At 42.1% G+C, this 22,117-nt stretch overlaps 1 protein-coding gene across 20 annotated transcripts in view; it reads right to left on the bottom strand.

Annotated features, from left to right (window-relative positions):
* LOC132398438 (ataxin-7-like protein 1) overlaps positions 1-22,117 on the bottom strand; it is a 267,811-nt gene that overhangs the window by 25,965 nt on the left and 219,729 nt on the right. For all 20 annotated transcript variants that reach the window (XM_059977870.1, XM_059977872.1, XM_059977871.1 and 17 more), the window contains 4 exons: positions 18,576-18,658; positions 18,000-18,256; positions 3,064-3,250; positions 2,826-2,947 (listed from right to left, as the gene is read on the bottom strand). In XM_059977870.1, the coding sequence (XP_059833853.1) occupies positions 2,826-2,947; positions 3,064-3,250; positions 18,000-18,256; positions 18,576-18,658 (649 nt within the window). The remainder of the gene's footprint in view (positions 1-2,825; positions 2,948-3,063; positions 3,251-17,999; positions 18,257-18,575; positions 18,659-22,117) is intronic.

Below are 22,117 nucleotides of genomic sequence, written 5' to 3'. Positions count from 1 at the left end.
TGCCGCATGAAAGATCTATATACAGTACTGCGCAAAAGTCTTAGGCACCTATATATAGCTAGGATGCCCAAGACTTTTTCGCTGTGTTGTATTTGTCAATGTGGAGCAGAGAGTGAGTTTGTTAATCTGCTGAGAGCAAAGAATGTTGGGAATGCCGACAGTGCAGTGTCATGGGAGGGGTGTGGGGCAGATGGCAGAGAAGACAGCCAGGAGAGGGGATGGCACAGGTAGACACACCCAGCCCTGAGACACCAAACAATTGGTTTATTGATCATTACAGAATGTCTCTCTGGTGCTTCCCACCCTATTCCCCTCATCCCAACTATGATTCCATGCCCCCTTTCCACTCTCAGTCCACAATAGAGACCCATATCAGAATCGGGTTTATCATCAGTCACACATGCCATGAAATTTGTTTACCGATTTTGCAGCAATACAGTGTAATACATAAAATTACTACAGTACTGTGTAAAAGACTTAGGCACCCTAGCTATATATACATAAGTGCTGAAGAGTTATGGACAGTACTATATGAATCAGGATGCATGAAGTTGAGGATGATGTATTGGCATGAATAGGCAATTGGTTAACCAATGGAAGGCAGAATATAGGATAAATACGTGTTTCTCTAGCTGGCAATCAGCTGTGAGCAGAGTGCTGTAAGGATCAGTGCTGCGCTCTCAACTGTTCAGAATAAACATTAATGATTTAGAAGAGGTGACTGAGTGTAGCATATCTAATATTGCTGATGACACTAAATTGAGTGGAAAATCAAATTGTTCAAGGAATTTAGAGAGTTTGCAAAGAGATACAAACAGGTTAAGTGAGTGGGCAAGGGTCTGGCAGATGGAGTACAACACTGGTAAATGTGAGGTCATCTACTTTTGAAGGAAAAACAGAAGATCCGATTTTTATTAAGTGCAGAATGCTGTGTGCAGAGGGACAAGGGACTTTTGCACGAATCGCAAAAGGTTGGATTGCAAGTGCAACAGGTTATCAAGAAGGCAAATGGAATCTTTGGCCTTCACTTCTACAGAAATTGAATTTAAGAGCAGGGAGGTTATGCTGCGAATGTACAGGGTACTGGTGAGGCCACATCTAAAGTACTATGTGCCGTTCTGGTCTTTTTGCTCAAGAAAGGATAAACTAACTTTGGAGGCTGTGCAGGTTGATTCCAGAAATGACTGGGTTAGCTTATGAAAAGAGACTAAGTCAACTGGGAGTATATTCGCTGGAATTTAGAAGAATGAGAGAGAACTTATAGAAACATAATATTATGAAAGAGATAGATAAGGCAGAGACAGAAAAATTGTTTCCACTGTAAGTGAGACTAGATTCAATGGAATACACTTGTGCTGGAGATGAGGAGGGGGTGAATCTGTAAACTTCCCTACCTAGGGATACGGTAGAGGCTATCTCATTAAATATATGTAAGCAGGTGAATTAAAGGTTACAGAGAAAAGGCAGGTATAGGTGGAACAAAGTCAAAAGAGAGATCAGCCATGACTCGAAGGTTCAGATGGCTTACTCTTTGCTCCTATTTCTTACGTTCCTATGTTCCATGAAGAAACTTCTCCAGATCTCAACCTTAAATGCCTCATACACTACACTGAGGTATTTAATTCTAATTTTTGTTGCTACACCGGGAACAGCCTCTAAAGATCCACCTTTCCTCTCAATAATCCTTAATTTTCTTAGTCCAAAAGCCTACTGATCTTGGTCTTACATGTACTCAACTGAGTATTCGCAGATATCTTAAGTAGAGCATTCTGAAAACTCACTACAGTCCAGGAAAAGAAATTTCTCTTTCTGACATTTCTACAGTAAGTAGCCAAATCTTATTCCCAAGACTCCACTCATATAGGCGCTAGTTACCTACCTATTGCACCCTTCAGTTTTACAATGACTGCAAGGCTATTTTTTTCTACTACTCCAAGATTTCCACTCTACCAGTTGTTCATCCCTGATCATGGAGCTTCTCGATATTGCTTTCAATTATAGTGCAAACCACTATATTTTGATCTTAATGTCATCTCAGCCATTTCCTCTTAAATCAGAATAATGTAGATTAGAGTTGAGATTTATGGGCAGCATACCAATCAGCATTCTTGCCATGCCCTGAACTCCTTTGTTACCCTGGTGATTGATCATTTTGTTCTATTCACACTTTATATCAATTTTTGTTTAAATTTTTCCCACCAATATTTATCTCCAATTAGCATTTCATTGAGAAGCATGACTCAAAACAAATATCAAACTACCTAAAGATAGAGTTGAAAAGCAAGTGTGCTTATAATGATGAAGAATAATGCAGGTTTAGATCTTTATTACTCAGTCCTCTGAGTTTAGGGAAGAGGCTCTCAGCTCAACTGCTTCTGGTTGCCATCAACCAGATGAGTAATGAAGTCGAGTATCTGAACTCCAGCACCACTGCAACACTGCAGTAATGCAACATTCTGCATGCTGTAATGGGCAGTAAGACTTTCTCCCTCTGCTGCAAATGAAAATAACCAAGAATAGACAAGGTGCTTCCCAATTCAAGGGGACTGATCTAGTGATCAGAAAACAATTTTCAGCAGACCAAAAAGTTACCTCATTACCACTATATTATTCTGCCATCCATCTCACAAGTTTGATAACATTTACACTCCAGTCAAGCCAAAGTGGAAACACACCTGTTATATTTTGGCATTGATGCACAACAGGTTTTTAAGAGAGTGATTTACAAAATGCTCAGCAGGTGTTTATTAGGGACAGAAATGTAATCTTCATGTTCAAATTCTTCAGACATTAATTTCATAGACTAAGGTGGGCACTAGACTCACTTCCACATCTGTGAATTTAGGTGCTTTTCTACCATTGAATTAAGCGCCAGTCGAAAACGGTTCCATCTTCTGTCAAAGACATAGAAACCTCTGCCCATTAGGCGACTTCCAAAAGTGCAATACTACAAAAAAATGCAAAGCGATTATTTCAAACCACATATACTGAGATTAAATGAAAATCCACAAATGTCAAGTGTTGAAAGGTAACAATGAGCCATAAGTAAAATAAACAGCATACTCCTAGTGGCTTTGGGTGGTGCCCAGAATAATGACAGTCCAGTTTCTCAGTTTCCTCTGAGCCATCCACTTCTCCTTCGTCACTGGACATTCGGTTTGCTAAGTCTCCGATTATGGACAATGGCAATTCCAATACTGTTGCACTGCTAGATGCCATATTATTTACACTGTTGATGGCTGAAACTCGGCTGAAAGCAAAACATAAATACTCAATTAATTTCAGAGTGGGTACATCAGATGTCAAATATTGAACTTTTGGAGAGGACAAAGAGCTTGACAGCAAGGAACATTGCATGAAAATTACAATAAAAACAGATAATGAAGTACAACCCTTCCATTTTTATCACACACGAAGACATGCAATTTCCAAGTCCTTGTTTGTTTTCAGATCCTTTTCTTTCTTTTTCAATCTTTTTATTGAGTTTCATATATATATAAAGAAAAACATAACATAATAATGAATAGGTTATGAATACAATAGACTTGAAATTACATTGGTAATAAGATAATAATATCCTATTAAACATCAACAGAAAAAAGTACATTAATCAATCAAGTCTGTATAACTATATATGAAAAAAAAACAAAAATAATCATCAAAAAAGAAAAAAAAATTAAAAATAAGTAAAAGAAAATGTATATTGAAAAAAAAAACACTAAACTAAACTAACATGGGCAATAATAACAGTTTATAAGTATGTGATAGTGTCAAAAAAACTCCGGAACTCCATACCTGAACAAGAATAAGCAGAAAGAAGGTCTGGAAAAGGTCAGATTAATTCATATGAAAATGTCGAATAAACGGTCCCCAAGTTTCTTCAAATTTGACTGATGAGTCTAAAATAGTGCTTCTGATTTTTTCCAAACTTAGATATGAAATAGTTTGGGAAAGCCACTGAGACGTGGTAGGAGGATTTACTTCTTTCCAGTTTTGTAATATGGACCTTCTGGCCATTCAGATCCTTTTCAACAACACAACCAAACTCCTCTTAGAAATCTCTGGTTCAATCACTAACTCTGGTAGTCCACATCACAATCCCACAACCCTCTGCAAAGGGCTCCTCCATTTCTATGCCCTGAATTTCTTACATTTCTCCCCTCATTTGAAAGCGTTATAGGGCAATACAGTGCAGATATAGACCCTTCAGCCGAAGGAGTCCATGCTCACCAAGCTAGTCCCAATTTCCTTCTTTTGGTCACATCCTGGGCCAGCCCTCCATGTTCTTATCTAAGATATGATACTATTGTATCTGCCTCAACCTCTTCCTCTGGGAGCTCACTGCATATACTCACCTTTTGCGTGGAACAAGTTGCTCCTTCAATCCCTTTTAAATCTTCCCACTTCCCTTATGGTAAATCTTCATCCCTACCTTGGGTATCAAGACTGAAACTATCTGCCTTAACTCTGCCTCTTATAATTTTAAAACACTTCTATAACGTCACCACTCATTCTCCTACATTCCAAGGAATAAAGTCCCAACCTGGCCCACCTCTCCTTATAACTCAGGACTTCTAGTCCTGGCAACAATACTCAAAAACTTTTCCTCTGCTCTTTACCAATTTGACCATATTTTTCTTCTAAAAGGGTTAACAAAGCCACACACAGTATTCCTCACAGCTATTACAACTCAAACTTAATGTCCCAACTCTTATACTCAGTGGTCTGACTGATAGAGGCCAGTGTGCTAAACACTGTTTTCACCACCATCTACCTGTTATACTATATTCAATGAACGTGCACGTGTATTCCTTCACCCATCTCTTTCATCACACTCCTAGTGCACTACCATTCATAGTACAAATCCTACACTGTTTGGTTTTCCAAAATTTAACACTTCTTACTTACCTGAATTGAAATCCATTTGCCACTCCTCAGTCCACTTTCCAAACTGTTCAAGAACTTTCTTTACCATGAACAGCACCTCCTAATTTTGCATCATCCACAAACTTACTGATCAATCCTTGTTCACTCACTTCCAAATTATTTATATAAATAACAAATAACAAGGATCCCGTCACTAACCCCTGCGGCACACTGCTAGTCACCAGCTTCCATTCCAAGAAACAACCTTTAACCACCACCCACTGCTTCCTATGAATGAATCAATTTTGAATCCCGTTAACTACATATTTCCTGGCTTCCAGGAGACCTAACTTTCCAGGCCAGCCTATCATGAGGGACATGTTGAAGGCCTTGCTAAAGTCTAAATAGGCAAAATCCACTGTCTTACCCTCATCTACCTTTCTGGTTACCTCTTCAAAAAACTCTAAAAGATTTTCCAAGCATGACTTTTCATGCACAGAGCCATGCCATGTGTGATAATCAGACCCAATATAACCAAACATTGGTAGAGCCCATCCTTTAGAATACTCTCCAGATCTTCCCAACTCCAGATGTCAGGCTGACTGGCCTGTAGTTTCCTGCCTTGTCCTTGCTACTGTTCATAAACAATGAAAACAACATGAGCCACCTTCCATAAGATCATAAGACACAGGAGCAAAATTTAGCCATTTAGTCCATTGTATTTGCTCCACTGTTCAATAATAAATGACTTACTTTCTCTCTCAACCCACTTCTCCTGCCTTCTCCCCGTAACCCTTGACACCTTCACTAATTAAGAACCAACTTCCACTTGAAATATACCAAATGACTTAGCTTCCACAGCCACCTGTGGCAACAAATTCCACAGCTTTACTACTCTCTAGCAAAAGAAATTCCATCTCATCTTTGTTCTAAGTGGACATCCCTCTTTTCTGAGGCTGTGCTCTCTGGTTTAAGAGTCTCCCACTGAAGGAAACATCCTCTCCATATCCACTCTAGCTGGGCCTTTCAATATTCAGTAGGTTTCAACGAGATCTCCCCCTCATTATTCTGATCTCTAGAAAGTGTACATAGGCCCAGAGACATCATATGCGGCTCATCCATTATCCTTTTCATTCCTGGGATCATTCTCCACAATTTCCTTTAGATTTCTCCAATGCCAGCACATTTTATTTGGATATGGGGTCCAAAACTGCTCACAATATTCCAAATGTAGTCTGACCAATGCCTTGTGTAGACTCAGCATTACAGCCAGCCCTCATTATCCGCAGGTTCCGCATGCATGGATTCAACCAACCGCGGATCAGGAAAACGCGTAAGTTCTCTCTCCAGCACTCGTTGTTTGAGCATGTACAGACAACTTTTTCTTGTCATTATTCCCTAAACAATACAGGATAACAAGTATTTACATAGCATTTACATTGTATGAGGTATTATAAGTAACCTAGAAATGACTTAAAAGTACAGGCAGTCCCCAGGTTATGAATGAGTTCCGTTCCTGAGTCCATCTTTAAGTTGGATTTGAAGTTGGAACAGGTACATCCTGTATTATTTAGTGTCAGTTAGTCAAACGTTTTTCTTAGTACATTACATATTTTACCTTTCTATGCATATAAAATACTTAAGAAACATACGTATTTCAATAATTAAACCACTGCATTGCTTCGTAATAATTGTAGCTTTCATCGGGGCAGGGCCTTTCACATGCTCCATTAAAATTGTTCTGATCGTTGACCGACTATAGCCTAATGCTTTTCCAATGACCGATGGTGTTTCACCTCTTTCCGATCGCTTTATTACTTCCACCTTATTTTCAGTCGTGATCGTGATTACTTTCGTGAACAGAAACACTGCGGATTCAGAGTTGCACCGCCAGGTTCACCGCACTGAGACAGGCTGAATAAAGTCTGGGGTTCTGCTGGGTCCTAAAGACCACCGCATTGAGACAAGTTAAATAAGGGTCTTGAGCATCCGCATTTTTCGGTATCCGCAGGTGGGGTCTTGGAAACAATCCCCCGCAGATAAGGAGGGCCGACTGTACATTTTTGTGTTTTATATTCTAGTTCTCTTGAAATGAATGCTCATGTTGCACTTGTCTTCCTTACTATTGACTTAACCTTTAGAGAGTCTTGTGCTAGGTCTCTGTTGTGATGGAAAATAACTGGTTCTTTGAGTCTCAACAGTACAGGCCTGGACACACACAGTTTTAATAAGAAGGAATTTATTTACAAGGGGAAGTCAGGTCAACACAAGCAATTACAATACACAGGAAGCGGTGTGGGGACAGGGTACGGTTACACAAACAAAGAACAAGGGAAAAGCACTACAACAGCTACCCCGCTTGTCCTTGGATAGCTGCGGTTCCCTTACCAGGACAAACGATAGACCTTCCCAAGCATAAATCAATGCACTTACCTCCAATGTGGTGGTCTGTAAGAGAGGGCTAGCCAAGGGCAAGTCTCACCTTTTAAAGCATGGGGCTGGGCGAGATAATCCAATTAAGGTGACCATTAATTTAGGTGTGCATTAATTAGTTGGGAGGGACCAAATGTTGATTGGCATGTGGTGTGTCCTTCGACCAGCCAGGTGGCAGTGCATCTGTCACATGGCCGGTATCTCTGGATACAGTCTCCCAAGTCCCTTTGCACCTCCGGATTCTGAATTCACTCCATTTATAAAGTAATCTATGCCTTTATTCCTTCACCTGAAACGCTTGCTCATGCACTTCTCTGCACTGTATCCCACCCCTGTCCATTCTTCTCCTCTAAGTCCTACTGCAGATTCCCTGCTTTCTCAACACTATCTGTGCCTCCACCTATTTTGTATCATCCGTCCTCATTGTTCCCATCTTCAGCAACTTCACCTGTGGCTGACAATGAAGAAATTACTTCTGCAATTTCTTCTCAAGCCTTGTACAACGTCCAAGCATGCAGGTGGTAGTCCTGAGGATTTATCCACTTTAATTGTTGTAATGCTGCAAATACCTCCTCCCTGGTAATAAACAAATGATCTCTGAAACATCATCGCTTCTTTCATTTCTCTCTTGAACAACATTGATTTTCTCATTAGTAACCAAGAAGATATATTCGTTAAGAGTCTCACCCTTTCTGGCTTAAGACATAGGCAGCTCTGCTTAGTCCTAAGAGTATTCTTTCCCAAGCCAGTACAGTCGAGACTCTTTGGGACAAGACCCTTCAGTAGGACTGGTCTAAGCCCGAAATATCTCAACTGTCCTCTTTTCCATCGATGCTACCTGGCCTGTTCAGTTCCTCCAGCATTTTGTGTGTGTTACCCTCCTTTTGTCCTTCTGCTTTCCCTCTTAAGAGTACTCTTAATCTCTTTATGGTCAAGGGATTCACTAATCCCTGACCTCTGAATCCCAATGTATCCTTCCTTCTTTTTCTTGAGTACAGTCTCACTATCTCTGATCGGCCAGGGTTCCCTAATAGTAGATTTACCCTTCACCCTAACAGAAACATAAAGCCATGAGACATAGGAGCAGAATTAGGCTGTCTGGTCCATTGAGTCTGCTCCGCCATTCATTATGGCTGATTTATTATTTCTCTCAACCCCATTCTCCTGCATTCACCCAATAATCTTTGAAGGCCTGACTAATCAAGAACCTATCTACCTCTGACTTGGCCTCCACAGCTGTCTGTGGCGATGAATTCCAGATTTATACTGCTCTTGAACTTTTGATATCACACTGTTAAAAGCCTCTCACTTGCTATTCATTCCTTTTCCTTCAAACAAGTTCAATCAATCTCTTTTCATTCTAGGACAAAGGAGATGTCTTCCTTTTTTAAAAAGGGGCTTCCCTTCTTCCACCATCTATTCTGCTCTCAAATGCATCTCTCCCATTTCCCGCACATCTGTCCTCACCCCATCCGTCCACTACCCCACTCCCCTTGTCCTCACTTACCAACCTCTGGGTCCAACATATAATTCTCCGTATCTTCCGCCACCTCCAACGGGATCCCACTACCAAGCACATCTTCCCCTCACCCCGTCTGCTTTCTGCAGGGGTCACTCCCTACGCGACTCCTTTGTCCATTCGCCCCCCCCCCCCCATCCCTTCCCACCGATCTCCCTCCTGGCACTTATCCTTGTAAGCGGAACAAGTGCTACACCTGCCCTTACACTTCCTCCCTCACCACCATTCAGGGCCCCAGACGGTTCTTCCAGGTGAGGCAACACTTCACCTGTGAGTCGGCTGGTTTGGTATACTGCGTCTGGTGCTCCCGGTGTGGCCTTTTATATATTGGTGAGACCTGACACAGACTGGGAGACCGTTTCACTGAACACCTACACTCTGTCCACCAGAGAAAGCAGGATCTCCCCATGGCCACACATTTTAATTCCGCGTCCCATTCTGATATGTCTATCCATGGTCTCCTCTACTGTCAAGATGAAGCCACACTCAGGTTGGAGGAACAACACCTTAAATACCAGCTGGGGCAGTCTCCAATCTGATGGCATGAACATTCACTTCACTACTTCCATTAATGCTTCTCCTCCCCTTCTTACCACATCCCTGACATATTTAGTTTTTTCTCTCCTCCACTTTTTTTCCTCTCTCTCTCTGCTCATCACTCTGCCTGTTCTCCGTCTACTTCTGGTGCTTCCCTCCCTCTTTCTTTCTCCCTAGGCCTCCTGTCCCATGATCCTTTCCATTCTCCAGCTCTGTATCCCTTTTGCCAATCACCTTTCCGGCTCTCAGTTTCACCCCATCCCCTCCAGTCTTCTCCTATCATTTTGCATTTCCCCCTCCCACTTTCCAATCTCTTACTATCTTTCCTTTCAGTAACTCCTAACGAAGGGTCTCGGCCTGAAACGTCGACAGTGCTTCTCCCTACCAGCATTTTGTGTGTGTTGCTTGAATTTCCAGCATCTGCAGATTTCCTTGTGTCAATCAACCTCTGCTAGATTTTGTCTAATTCCTCAAAATTAGCCCTGTTTTTTTCAGAAAATACTAAGGTTAAGTTTTGCTTTCAGTTTCTATCTGTTCAGTTCCATGACATACTTTAACACATTAACACACACAGTTGACACAGACCCTTCATTATGAAAGAAAGGGAAAGATGTCAGAATAAGAAGGTGGGGGGAGGGGGGAAGGTAAAGGAGGACAATCTAGAAGGTGATAGGTGAAGGGGCAATAAGTAAGAAGCTGTGATGTGATAAGTGGAAAAGGCAAAGGCCTGGAGAGGAAGAAATCTGATAGAGGGAAGTGGATCAAGGGAGAAAGGGAAGGGGGAGGGGCACCAGAGGCAGTTGATGGGCAGGTGAGAAGAGATAAGAGGTCAGAATGGGTAAATGAAGAAGAGGGGGAAAGATTACCGAAAGTTGAAGAAGTCGAGGATCATGTCATCAGGTTGGAGGCTATCTAAATGGAATACAAGGTGCTGCTCCTGCAAACTGAGAGTGGCCTCATTGCGACAAAAGAGGAGACCATGGACTGACATGACTATACGGGAATGGGAATAGAAATTTAAATAGCTGGCACTGGGAAGTACTGCTTTTTGCAGAAAGAGTTAAGGTGCTTGACAAACCAGTTCCCAATCTACATTGGGAGCACTGGATACAGTAGACAACTCCAACAGATTTACAGGTGAAGTGTTGCTTCATCTGGGAGAACTGTTTGTGGCTCTGATTGGAACTGAGGGAGGGGGTAACTGGGCAGGTGCAGCTGGGACAAGTGCTTGGAAGGAGATTAATGGGGAGGAATGAATGGACAAGGGAATCACAGACAGAGTGATCCTTGCGGAAAGCAGAGAGTGGGGGATAGAAAGCAAATAAGGTATGGTTGAACATGGTGGGGGTTGCAGAGAATGATGTGTTGGATGCAGAGGTTCATGGAGTGGTGGGTGAGGACAAGAGGAACTCCATCTCTATTGAGACAGCAGGAAGAGATAGTGTCCAGGAAATGGAGGAGTTGCAGGTGAAGGCATAATCAATGCTGAAATGAAAGCTCATTCTTTGAAGAAGGAGAACACCTCTGATATTCCGGAAAGGAAAGTGTCATCCTGGGAACAGATGCAACAGGGACGAAGTAACTGAGAAAAGGGAATAGTATTTTTACAGGAAACAGGATAGAAAGAGGTACAGTCGAGATAGCCTTGGAATCAGTGCATTTATTAAAGATATCAACAGATTATTTGTCTCCAGTGAAGGAGTCACGGAGATTGAGAAAAGGGAGAGAAGTGTCAGATATGGACCAAGTGAATCTAAGTGCAGTGTGGAAGATGGAGACAAAGTTGATGAACTTGACATGCTCAGCATGGTTGCATGAAGCAGCACCTTCAATGCAACACATGAAAGAATTGGGGACATGGACAGTTCTACCTAGCTAAGGAAAAGGCGGGAATAGCTGGGACTCATGCAGGTGCCCATGGTTACACACTGAGCTTGGAGAAAATGGCAGGGAGCCGAAAAAGAAATTGTTAAGGGTGAAGACCACTTTTTCTAGATGGAGGAGGGTGGTGGTGGAGAGGAACTGGTTGGGTCTTTTGTCAAGAAAGAAGCGGACAGCTTTGTGCCCTTCTTGATGGGGTAATAGAAATATATAGGGACTGAACATCCAAGGTGAAAATGAGGCAATCGGAGCCAGGGAAATGAAAATTGTTGAGGAGATTGAGACCACGTGATGTGTCATGAATGTAGGTGAGAGGGGACTGAAGGTATGCAGACTTGGCAGAAACAATTAAGTTTGTGAATCTTGGGTAGAAGGTAGAAATGTGCAGAGTAAGAGAACTATGAGTTTGGTGGCTGTGGATGGGAGATGTCCAAAGTTGATGAGGTTGGCAATGGTGTCAGAGACAATGCTCTGATAGTCCTGAGAGGATTGATTATTATAAGGGATAAGTCTCAGAGTTGCCGCCTGGCCTCAGCAAGGTAAAGATCAATCTGTCACATTACAACAGCAACCCCTTTGTCTGAGGGTTTCATGGTGAGGTTGGGTTTGGTGCAGAGAGAATGGAGGGCACTGTGTTCAGAGCAGATAAGGTTCAAAGAGGAGAGAGAAGTGCTGGTTAAGCCATTTGATGTCTGGTAGAGAACCAGTGCAGTGTCTCCAAGAAGAGGGTGGTTGGATAAGGGAGAAAGGATTATCGTTGCAGGGTGGGGAATTCTTGCTAAAGAAGTGGACCCGGAGACAGAGGCAATGGAAGAGCTCGGAGTCATGGTGGGTGTGGAACTCACTGAGATTCAGGCAAAGGGGGACAAAGGTAAGGCCTTTGCTGAGGACCAAACGTTCGGCCTCAGAGAGGGGAAGCTTGGAGGGATTGATAAATATACAGTAGGCATTAGAGCTAAGATCAGAGGTGGGAAGAGAAATGATGGCCAGACAAGAGAGGAGGATTGGGTGTTCAGGGAAGATGTGGTGGGCCAAAGATGAAGGCTCTGAGAACCCAAGAGATGATGGAACAGACAGGTTAGGAAGTAGTGATGAAGGAAGTGGAGCCCACGGGCACAGTGCCAGTAGGAAAGATCTTGGCCTGGAAATGGGGACAGCTGAGGTTGGGGCTGGAGGCTGCATAATTTGCAGTCCAGTGAAGTCCAGGGCTGTTGGAACCAGAGTTGGAGACAGCCAGGATCCACAGTCTAGAAGTGTCCGATCGAATAAAAATCCAAGCGAAAGACAGCAGAACTTATGGTCTGGAGGTTCTCAGGGTCATTGGAACCAGATTTGGAGACAGTAGTATCCATGGTCTGGAGTCGTCTGATCGAATTGGTGTCTGAGCAGGAGGCAGCAAAGAGATGCGGTTTTAAAACTGGTGATATTCTGATCCTTCCTCAATGCGAGGAAGAAGAACCAACAGCTGAAGGCCTGGATCCGGCAGAAGATGAAATGTTGGAGAGGTCCATGGCAGGCAGTGGAAAGAGAGGCCCAGAGCTGTGCCAGAGACTGAGACAGGGCCTACAGGTATCTCCGCATAGTGGAGAGACCGGCACATAGAATACGGAAGGAGAAGCAATCGATCAAATGTAGATACCTGGGATCCGGGGATGGTTCACACTGAGAAGCCTGAAAACAAAGCTGGAAGTTATATGGAACAAGACGGAGGTGAAGACAAGTTCCCAGGAAGGATACGTGGCTGTGATAGCAAGGCTGGGTGAGCTCATGGCCGGAGACTCAGAGGGCAGCACAGATCACAGAGAGGGAGCAGTGAGAGAGAGTTTCACTGAACTCCTGTCAAAGATTTAAATTTCTTCACGGTAGGTGATTCTACACATTAAATCCACCCAATCCTTACTTCAAACAAAAATAGCTCCAGGTTTTCAATTCTTCACCATATCTGCACTTTCTCATACTTCTGAGCACACCAGTGCTGGTGCTCTCCATTTCCTTGTTTTGCCAGCTGGAAGGTTGAGTCCCAAACAGCACAGAATATTCTAAAAAAGACTAATTTTATATTCAGATTTTCTTGTAATTTGTTCAGTAGATATTCAGCCGTTAAGTATGTGTATTCAGTGTAAACTATTACAATACTTCACAAGGGAGATCACCTGAACAATATAAATATTGAATTATTGAAGCAGCAGAAAATTTGAAATAAGGAAGTGCTAGAAACACTCAGCAGGTCGGACAGCAGTGTGGAATAAGAAATAAGCCTCCATTTATCTTATAAAGTTTATACCCTGATAGTGCTGGTGCTATTTTCGTTGTGTGAACCACAGGACACAGTACCAAGAGGCAGTCTGAACCTAAGCTGATGATGCATGTTCAATTTTAATTTTATCCTCAGCCCAAATCTGTACCAGAATACTTCAAAGAGAGTTCTTTTGTTTTGGGGTGGGGGAGGAGAGATTTAAATGGTCAATGATGCTCTCTTTTGAGAGATTGTGATTAAGACAAAAACAAGCAGCATGGCTGTGCTACAGACAGATAAGGTGAGCACAAGCATGCTGAGCGAAGTCATTTCAATGAAGTGATGGGGGAGGGCAGTCACACGAGAGTTCAGGCCTTTCTCAGCTCTGCCTGCTACTTGGGCAAAGCCATCCCAACCACCATCAGCTGGATCTTCTGCCAATTTCTTGGACATTATGTTGCATCTCCATCTCTTCCCACCCTGGGGTCAGCTGTTGTCTGTACAGCGCAGGAGGCAGCAAACAACAGTATGGGAGGCAAAAGAGTCTGCAGATGCTGTAAACCTGGATCAACAAACAAGAGTCCAAGGAACTCAATGGGTCAAGCAGCATCTATGGAGGGAAATGGACAGTCATTTTGGGTCAAAGCTCCTTATCGGGACTTGACTATTGATATCCCACCATAGATGCTACCTGACCCACTGAACAGCTTCTTTGGGTTGATTGAAAAGTATGAGACAATTTGTTGAGTCCTGGGTGGTGTCTTCAGAGCGCTATAGCTGGCAGAATTTGATGCCAGTTTTCATTTGACCCCAGCTGGCCCTTTGACTTTTATTGAATGGCAGAGTATGGATAGAAGCCAGCACCCAAATGTTGAGCTCTGGGTCTTGAATTCTGCCTGCACGAGGAGAAAGCCTGGAATGTCTTCTGCAGAAGAATAATTAGTGCAGGAAGCAGCAGTGAGGCACATCACAGATCAGTTGCTGCTGCCTGTGAAGATGTAGAGGATAAAAGCTTTGGGTGACGGGGAATTTGACTTTCATTAGCAGAGCAGTTTAATGGAATTAGAAATAGGTTTATTGTTGTTGCTTATACCAAATTATAATGAAAAGCTTGACCTGCATACTGTTCATACAAATTAAATCATTATACAGAGCATTACTGTAGAATAACAGAATGCAGAATAAAATGCAAAAGCTACAGAGAAGTTGCGGTACAGCTAGACAATAAGGTGCAAGGTCATAGCGAGGTAGAGTATGAAGTCAAGACTCCCATCTTGTCATGCTAGGAAACTATTCAGTAGTCCTAGAAGAGAGAGGTAGAAGCTGTTCTTAAGCCTGGTGGTGTGTGCTTTCAGGCTTTTCTATCTTCTGCCTGAAGAGAGAATGACTGGGGAAGGGGGAGAAGAGAGAATATCTCAGAATGCTGGGGGCAGTTGAACCTACCTTTGGGAAAGATTAGAGATCTTTCTCTCAGCTAACTTCACCAACAACCTCTCAAAGCGTCACTCATCAGAGAAGCCAAGCAAGTGGATCTCATCAGACAGTGGATAGTGCCCGCATTCCTCCCTTTGGGCTTCTGCTACCCCTAACATCTGACACACAACATCAGCTCACGCGGTATACCAGTGGGTCTTCCAGGGACGCAACAATGCTAAGAGAGAAATAGCGGTAAACCTCACTCAAAATCGCAGTCAATGTGAGCACGATTCAGAATCAAGATCCTGTTCTGCAGTGTTTATGAGTGTGCACACAATGTAAGAACAGTCATATAGTGATCTCTTATACAATAAGGATGAATTCTTGATCTACCTGTTATGACCCAAGCTCCTTCATTTTCTATCCAAACTTTATTTTCCCTGTAACTGTAACACTATATTCTCTACTGTTATTTCTTATCTTTTTGTTCTACCTCAACATAGTTATGTTTAGAATAATCTTTTTGGATTACATACAATTGTTCTCACTGTATCTCAGGACATGTGCCAAGAATAAATTATTTCCCAAGATTCCCATTTTTAGTACACGGTGGTATAATGTGCAGGCTGAAGTTTTCATTGTTTACTATGTTCTTTTTAATCAAAAACTAAGCATTTTGAATGATGTGGCTGGTGCTGTAGGACAAGGAGGCATTTGTGGAAAGATGCCTGAAGCTGTCATTAAGGAAGAAATAGTGAAACATTTAGAAAGGAGGGGTTCCATTAGACAGACGCAGCATGGATTCAGAAAGGGCAGGTCCTGTTTGACAAACTTACTGGAGTTCTTTGAGGACATAATGAGTGCACTGGATAGAGGGGAACAGGCAGATGTCGTATACTTAGATTTCCAGAAGGCGTTCGATAAGGTGCTGCACAAGAGATTTATAAATAAGATATGGATGCATGGAGTTGGAGGAAGTGTATTAGTATGGATAGTGGACTGGTTAACCAATAGAAGGCAGAGAGTTGGTATAAAAATGGGTGTTTCTCCATTTGGCATTTGGTGGTGAGTGAGGTGCTGCAGGGGTCGGTGCTGGGCCCGGATGATTTGGAAGAGGGGACTGAGTGTAACATACCATAATTTGCTGATGACACTAAACTGAGTGGAAAAGCAAATTGTACAGAGGATGTGGAGAGTCTGCAGAGGGATATAGATAGGTTAAGTGAGTGGGCCAAAATCTGGCAGATGGAATACAACGTTGGTAAATGCAAGATCATCCACTTTGGAAAGAATAATAGAAGAGCAGATTATTACTTAAATGGTGGAAGATTGCAGCATGTTGTTGTACAGAGGGGCTTGGGAGTGCTTGTTCATGAATCGCAAAAAGTTGCCTTGTAGGTACAACAGGTTATTAAGAAGGCAAATGGAATGTTGGCTTTCATTGCTAGAAGGATTGAATTCAAGAGCAGGGAGGTTATACTGCAACTATACAGGGGACTAGTGAGGCTGCACCTGGAGTACTGTGTGCAGTTCTGGTCTCCATACTTGAGGAAGGATATACTGGCTTTAGAGGCAGTGCAGAGGAGGTTTACCAGGTTGATTCCAGAGATGAAGGGGTTCACTTATGAGGAGAGATTGAGTCACCTGGGACTATACATCCTGGAATTCAGAAGAATGAGAGGGGATCTTATAGAAACAAACAAAATTTTGAAAGGGATGGATAAGATAGAAGTAGAAAAGTTGCTTCCATTGGTAGGTGAAACTAGAACTAGGGGACACTGCCTCAAGATTCAGGGGAGAAGATTTAGGTTGGAGATGAGAAGAAACTGTTTTTCCCAGAGAGTGGTGAATCTGAGGAATTCTCTGCCCAGAGAAACAGTTGAGGCTTCTTCACTAAATCTATTTAAGATACAGTTAGATAGATTTTTACATAGTAGGGGAAATAAGGGTTATGGGGAAAAGGGAGGTAGATGGAGCTGAGTTTACGGAGAGATCAGCCATGATCTTATTGAATGGCAGGGCAGGCTCAATGGGCTGGCTGGCCTACTCCTGTTCCTTAATCTTATGTAGAAACAAAATTAACTTCCCAGGTCAAAGGCTTTACATCAAAACTGAAGAGAAAAGGAAATGTTAGTCTTCAAGTGCAGAGAGTGGATGAATAGGACTTAAGGAATATTTCTGATAGGAAAAGGTCTGGTCTGCCATGGAGATAGGGTGCAGAGCTCATCATGGGTTAATGAGAGCTGAAAGAGAGAGAAATAAACAAAGGCTATGAAAAACGAGCAGCAAAAGAGTGAGATGGCAAAGAAACATAAAAGGTATGAAATGCAGAGCTGTGAGTTCATGCCCAGCATGTCTAGTTGAACTAATGGAGAGAGGGAAAAAAAACAGGTGTATGTCATAGATGTATTATTTGCTGCAAAACTGGACAGATCTGATGTAGACAGAGGAAGCAAGTTAACTGAAGCTGCTACCTACCTGGATGGAAATTGAGGTTCAATTCTCAGCTCACATTACATTTATCAAGGAAAAAGCACAAGGACTCAGACACCTTGCTATGAGATAGCTATGTAGATGGATTATACATCTATTGTAAAATGAGCCAGATAGACCAGGGAATTGAAAAGAAGCAGCTGTTGTCTGCCACATTATCTCCATCCCAATCTGACCTATCTTCTCTGTGACCTTCTGCACTGATATGACAAGACTTAGTGTCAATTTGAGGACCTATCTTCATCGAATACACAAAAACCACAATTATACATGGAAGATAAGCTAAAGTTCAGGAATTCACAAGAACACGGTTCCAGGCTAGAATAATGTTGCATCAGCTCCAGTATAATAGCTGGTGCTGACAGAGTTCAAAACTCAAATGTCACCAACTGAAATTGCTTTACTCATCTGGCAGCCTGAGTTTACTTATGTTGTACTCAGGCCAAAAGACTTGCGCTGATGGATGAAGTGGCCTACAATTTCCTTGGCAATTTTGAATGCTGCTTGAAGCAGTAGGAACATAATCATGATACAGCTTGAAATCATTTGATAAAGTTCTTAATTTTCAGAACAGTGTTGACAAATACATACAAAAGAAAAATCAAGAGTGCAACTCACCTCGCAAGAACAGTGCTCAATGATCTAGATTTTGCTGGCGATGCAAGTTTAGTCTCCAAACCAGAGTTTATTAAAGATCCTGTAACCTGCTCTTGTGTAGGCATTGACTGGTTCTGAAGAATGTCCTTTGACATCGGAGGGTGCTCCTTATCCTTCACAGTTTCTTTCTCCCTCGAGCGAGCTTTGTGTTCAGCAAGAAGAATGTCAAATTGTTTCCTTCGACCCGGTACTGCTCTCCGATGGTTAAGTGAATGGGTCTGTAGAGAGGCCGGAAGAAAAATTAAGGAAGGAACACAAAATACCAAACCTGAGGTGAAACAATGCTTGCAATCATAAGGCAATTAAACAAAACTACACAAATTATAAATACTAAGTCTTACTGCATTGCTGACATGATTAAAAGTATGACAAAATAAATTAGATGTGAGGTAGCTGCCATTTGTTTATTATGTATTTAAATACTATAAGATGTGTAATTTTATGTATGTACGATGACAGGCCGCAAATTAAATTCTCTCCTCAAAACCCCAACACAAATATTACAAAGCAATCAATCACTCTGAGCAAAAGGAATACCTTGCAGGTAAGTGACCTTGTACATGGCTTCTTTGTCTCAGGATCCGTAACACCACAATGTCTGTTGGGATCAAATTCCCTCTCTGTTGAAATGAAAATAAACACTTCAATATACTAACCATCTACCAAGATTAGGCATATCAAGATTTTCCTCTGACAGTGATGGGTTGTAAAACACACAAGATCCCAGAACTGTCTTATGTGCCAGATGAGGCAAACTTTGGGGAACTGCACCGCTCACATGACTTGGGACTTCTGTCTTGTATACACATTTGCATAGAAGTCTCAAGAATTTTAATATTTATGGACAGCTGTTCCATGCAGGACTGCTGGTTTTCTGAGAGAAATTTAGACACTGCTTTCCAGGCTTCTAAGAAAGCAAAAAGCTTTCAGGTTTTACCAGATATATCAAAAGACCGAAACATTTAAAAAAAAGCAGACTTAAAATGTTATCCATTCACAAGTTTTGAACATTATAAACAGACTTTAAAAAACTTTATGATCTAATTTATGGGAGGTTAGATTATGTAAGCACAGTATTCTAAATTGTTATAAATAAAAACATTGAGATTTATAATAGGAAACAGTGCTTTAAAAGGAACAATCGAAATATGATAGATAAGTTTTATGAACGGCTACATATGCAAACCTAAGGGTTTTCTTATGACTTTGACTTACATTAATCAAACTCATGAAGGGCATACCTTAAGTCTTATTTTCTGTTCTAAGCAGCTGCAGCAATGATTTCTTATTTGACTTTATTTCAATCTAAGCATTCTTAAGTGGGAGGGCAAGCAGCTAGAGGTCATTATATGCATTGGTACTCATGATGTCGGTTAAAAAAATAAATGAGATGTACAAAATGAACAAATATAAAAAAGTAGCGCATTGTAATCTCTGGATTACTCCCTGTGCAATGAACCAGTGAGGGTATAAATTGCAGGATAATGAAAGTGTTCAAAGGATTCTGTTTCATGGGGCAGAGGGGACTTCTGCAAGAGAGACAGGTTGTATCTGAACCAGAGGAGGACCCATATCCTTGTGGGGAGATTCACTAGAATTACGTTGGAGGGTTTAAACTTGTCTGGCAAGGGTGCGATACCCGAAGTTGTACTGTATAAGATGAGAAAAATGAAGTAAATTTATAAAGAGATTAAAGTGAGAAAGTCAAGTAGTCAGTACAGGGAGTGAGGAATACACACAATGTGCTAGAGGGGCTCAGCAGCTCAGGCAGCATTTATGGATGAAAATAAACAGCAGACATTTTGGGCCAAGACCCTTCATCAGAACTGGAGAGGAAAGGACAAGAAGTCAGAACAAGAAGGTGGGGGAAGGGGAGGAAGAAGTACAAGGTAGCAGATGATAGGTGAAACTGGAAGGGGGGGGGGTTGAGGTGAATTAAAGAGCTGGGAAGTTGATTGGAGTAAGAGATAAAGAGCTGGAGAAGGGGGAATCTAATAGGAGAGGACAGAACACCATGGAGAAAGGGAAGGAGGAGGAGCACCAGAGGGAGGTGATGGGGAGGTAAGAAGAGGTGTGAGAGGGAAACAAGAATGGGGATTGGTGAAGGAGAGGAGTGGGGATCAATTACTGGAAGTTCAAGAAATCGATGCTCATGCCATCAGGTTGGAGGCTACCCAGACGGAACATAAGGTGTTGTTCGTCCAACCCGGGTGTAGTCTCATCTTGACTGCAGAGGAGGCCATGGACTGACATGTTGGAATGGGAAAGGGAAGTAGAATTGAAATGGCTGGACACGAGGAAATCCCACTTTTTGAGGCGGATGTTGCAAAGGTGCTCAGCGAATTGATCTCCCAATCTATGTTGGGTCTCACCATCATACAGGCCACACCAGGAGCACCGGATACAGTAGATGACCCCAATAGTCTTGCAGGTGAAGTGTCACCTCACTTGGAAGGACTGTTTGGGGCCCTGAATGGTAGTGAGGGAGGAGATGTAAGGGCAGTTGTGGCACTTGTTCCTCTTGTAAGGATATGCCAGGAGGGAAATCAGGGAAATCAGGAGGGAAGGGACAAGTGGACAAGGGAGTCACGTAGGGTGCTATCCCTTTGAGGGAGCTTTGTTAGGCTAAACTGTATTTATTTTAATGCAAAAATCCTGACATATCATTGCCATTACAGAAACATTGTTGAGATATGGGCAGAACAGGCAGCTCAACTTTCTGGAATACAGATGCTACAGGTATCATAGTGGTGAAGGTTAAGAGATGAGTAGGAGTTGCACTATCATGATAAGTGAGAATATCATGATAGTACTTAGAGAGCATATCCCATGAGTAACATCTAGCAAGGTCATATGGGTAGAACTCAAGACACAAGTAAATTATTTTGTTAGAATTATACTACAGGCTCACCAATAATCTGTTGGAATTTGAAGAACATATAGGTATATAGGAAAATCATAAAATTGTAATAGCAGGTGATTTTGACAAGGGATATTGGGGTGTGGTTCAGCAGCATAGGCAGCTGGGATCAAACAAGTCCCTGAAAGAGTACAAGAGATGTAGAGGGGGCAAAAGGGGAGGAATGAGATATTCCTAGCAAATATGGTAAAGGAGAATCCTAAATGATTCTATAAGTTTACGAAGGCAAAAGAGTAATTAGAAAGAGTAGGACCTCTTAATGAACAGTGCAGTAATCTACATGTATTTCCACAGGAGATGGGTGAGATTGTAAATAAATATTTTATCATGGAGAAAGACATGGAAGTTTGAGAATTCTGGGAACAAGAACACGGACATCTGGGATCATGCAGACATTCCAAAGGCGGTGGTGTAATCAGCTATGAAGCATGCAAAGGTGGATAAATCCCTGGGGCTTGACCAAGTGTATCTCAAGATGCTAGGAGAAGCAAGGGAAGAGATTGCTGGGACATGGCAGAGATATCAGCAATGGGGAAGCTACTGGTAGATGGCTAAAGTTGATGCAAGGACAAGTCAAGGAACAACAGACCAGTGAGCCTAAGAATTGGTGGGTAAATTAAAGGGAGGGATTCTGATGGGTAGGAGGATTTAATTGTATTTGGAAAGGCAAGAACTGGACAGCAGATCATTTCACACAAACTTGATTGAAAAATTTTTGAGGAGGTGACAAGGTCAGGCAGTAGACATTGCCTACAATTTACCTTAGCAAGGCCTTTGGTAAGGTCCCACATGGTAGGCTGGTTTAAGAGGAGAGAATCCATGCATAGCTGAGTAAGATAGCTGAGTACAAAATTGGTTTGGTGGTAGGAGGCAGAGGGTTGTAGTGAAGGGTTGCTCCTTAAATTGGAGATCTGTAACTACTGGCATGTCAAAGGATTAATAAAATTCTGTTTGACATACCGTATATGTTAATAATTTGGGAGAGAATGTAGGTGAGATCAAGATAAATTTGCATATGACACCAACATTGATGGTACAACAGGATCAAAATCAGCTGGGAGAGTGGGAAAAAGAATTGTTGATGGGATTTAACTCAGCCAAAATGATGTATTTTATGAAGTAACACCAGACAAGAATGTAACACAGTGAAAGCCAGGGC

The sequence above is a fragment of the Hypanus sabinus genome, chromosome 8 (genome assembly GCF_030144855.1).
Source record: "Hypanus sabinus isolate sHypSab1 chromosome 8, sHypSab1.hap1, whole genome shotgun sequence".
Classification (NCBI taxonomy): Eukaryota; Metazoa; Chordata; class Chondrichthyes; order Myliobatiformes; family Dasyatidae; genus Hypanus; species Hypanus sabinus.
This window is presented reverse-complemented; position numbering and strand designations above follow the sequence as displayed.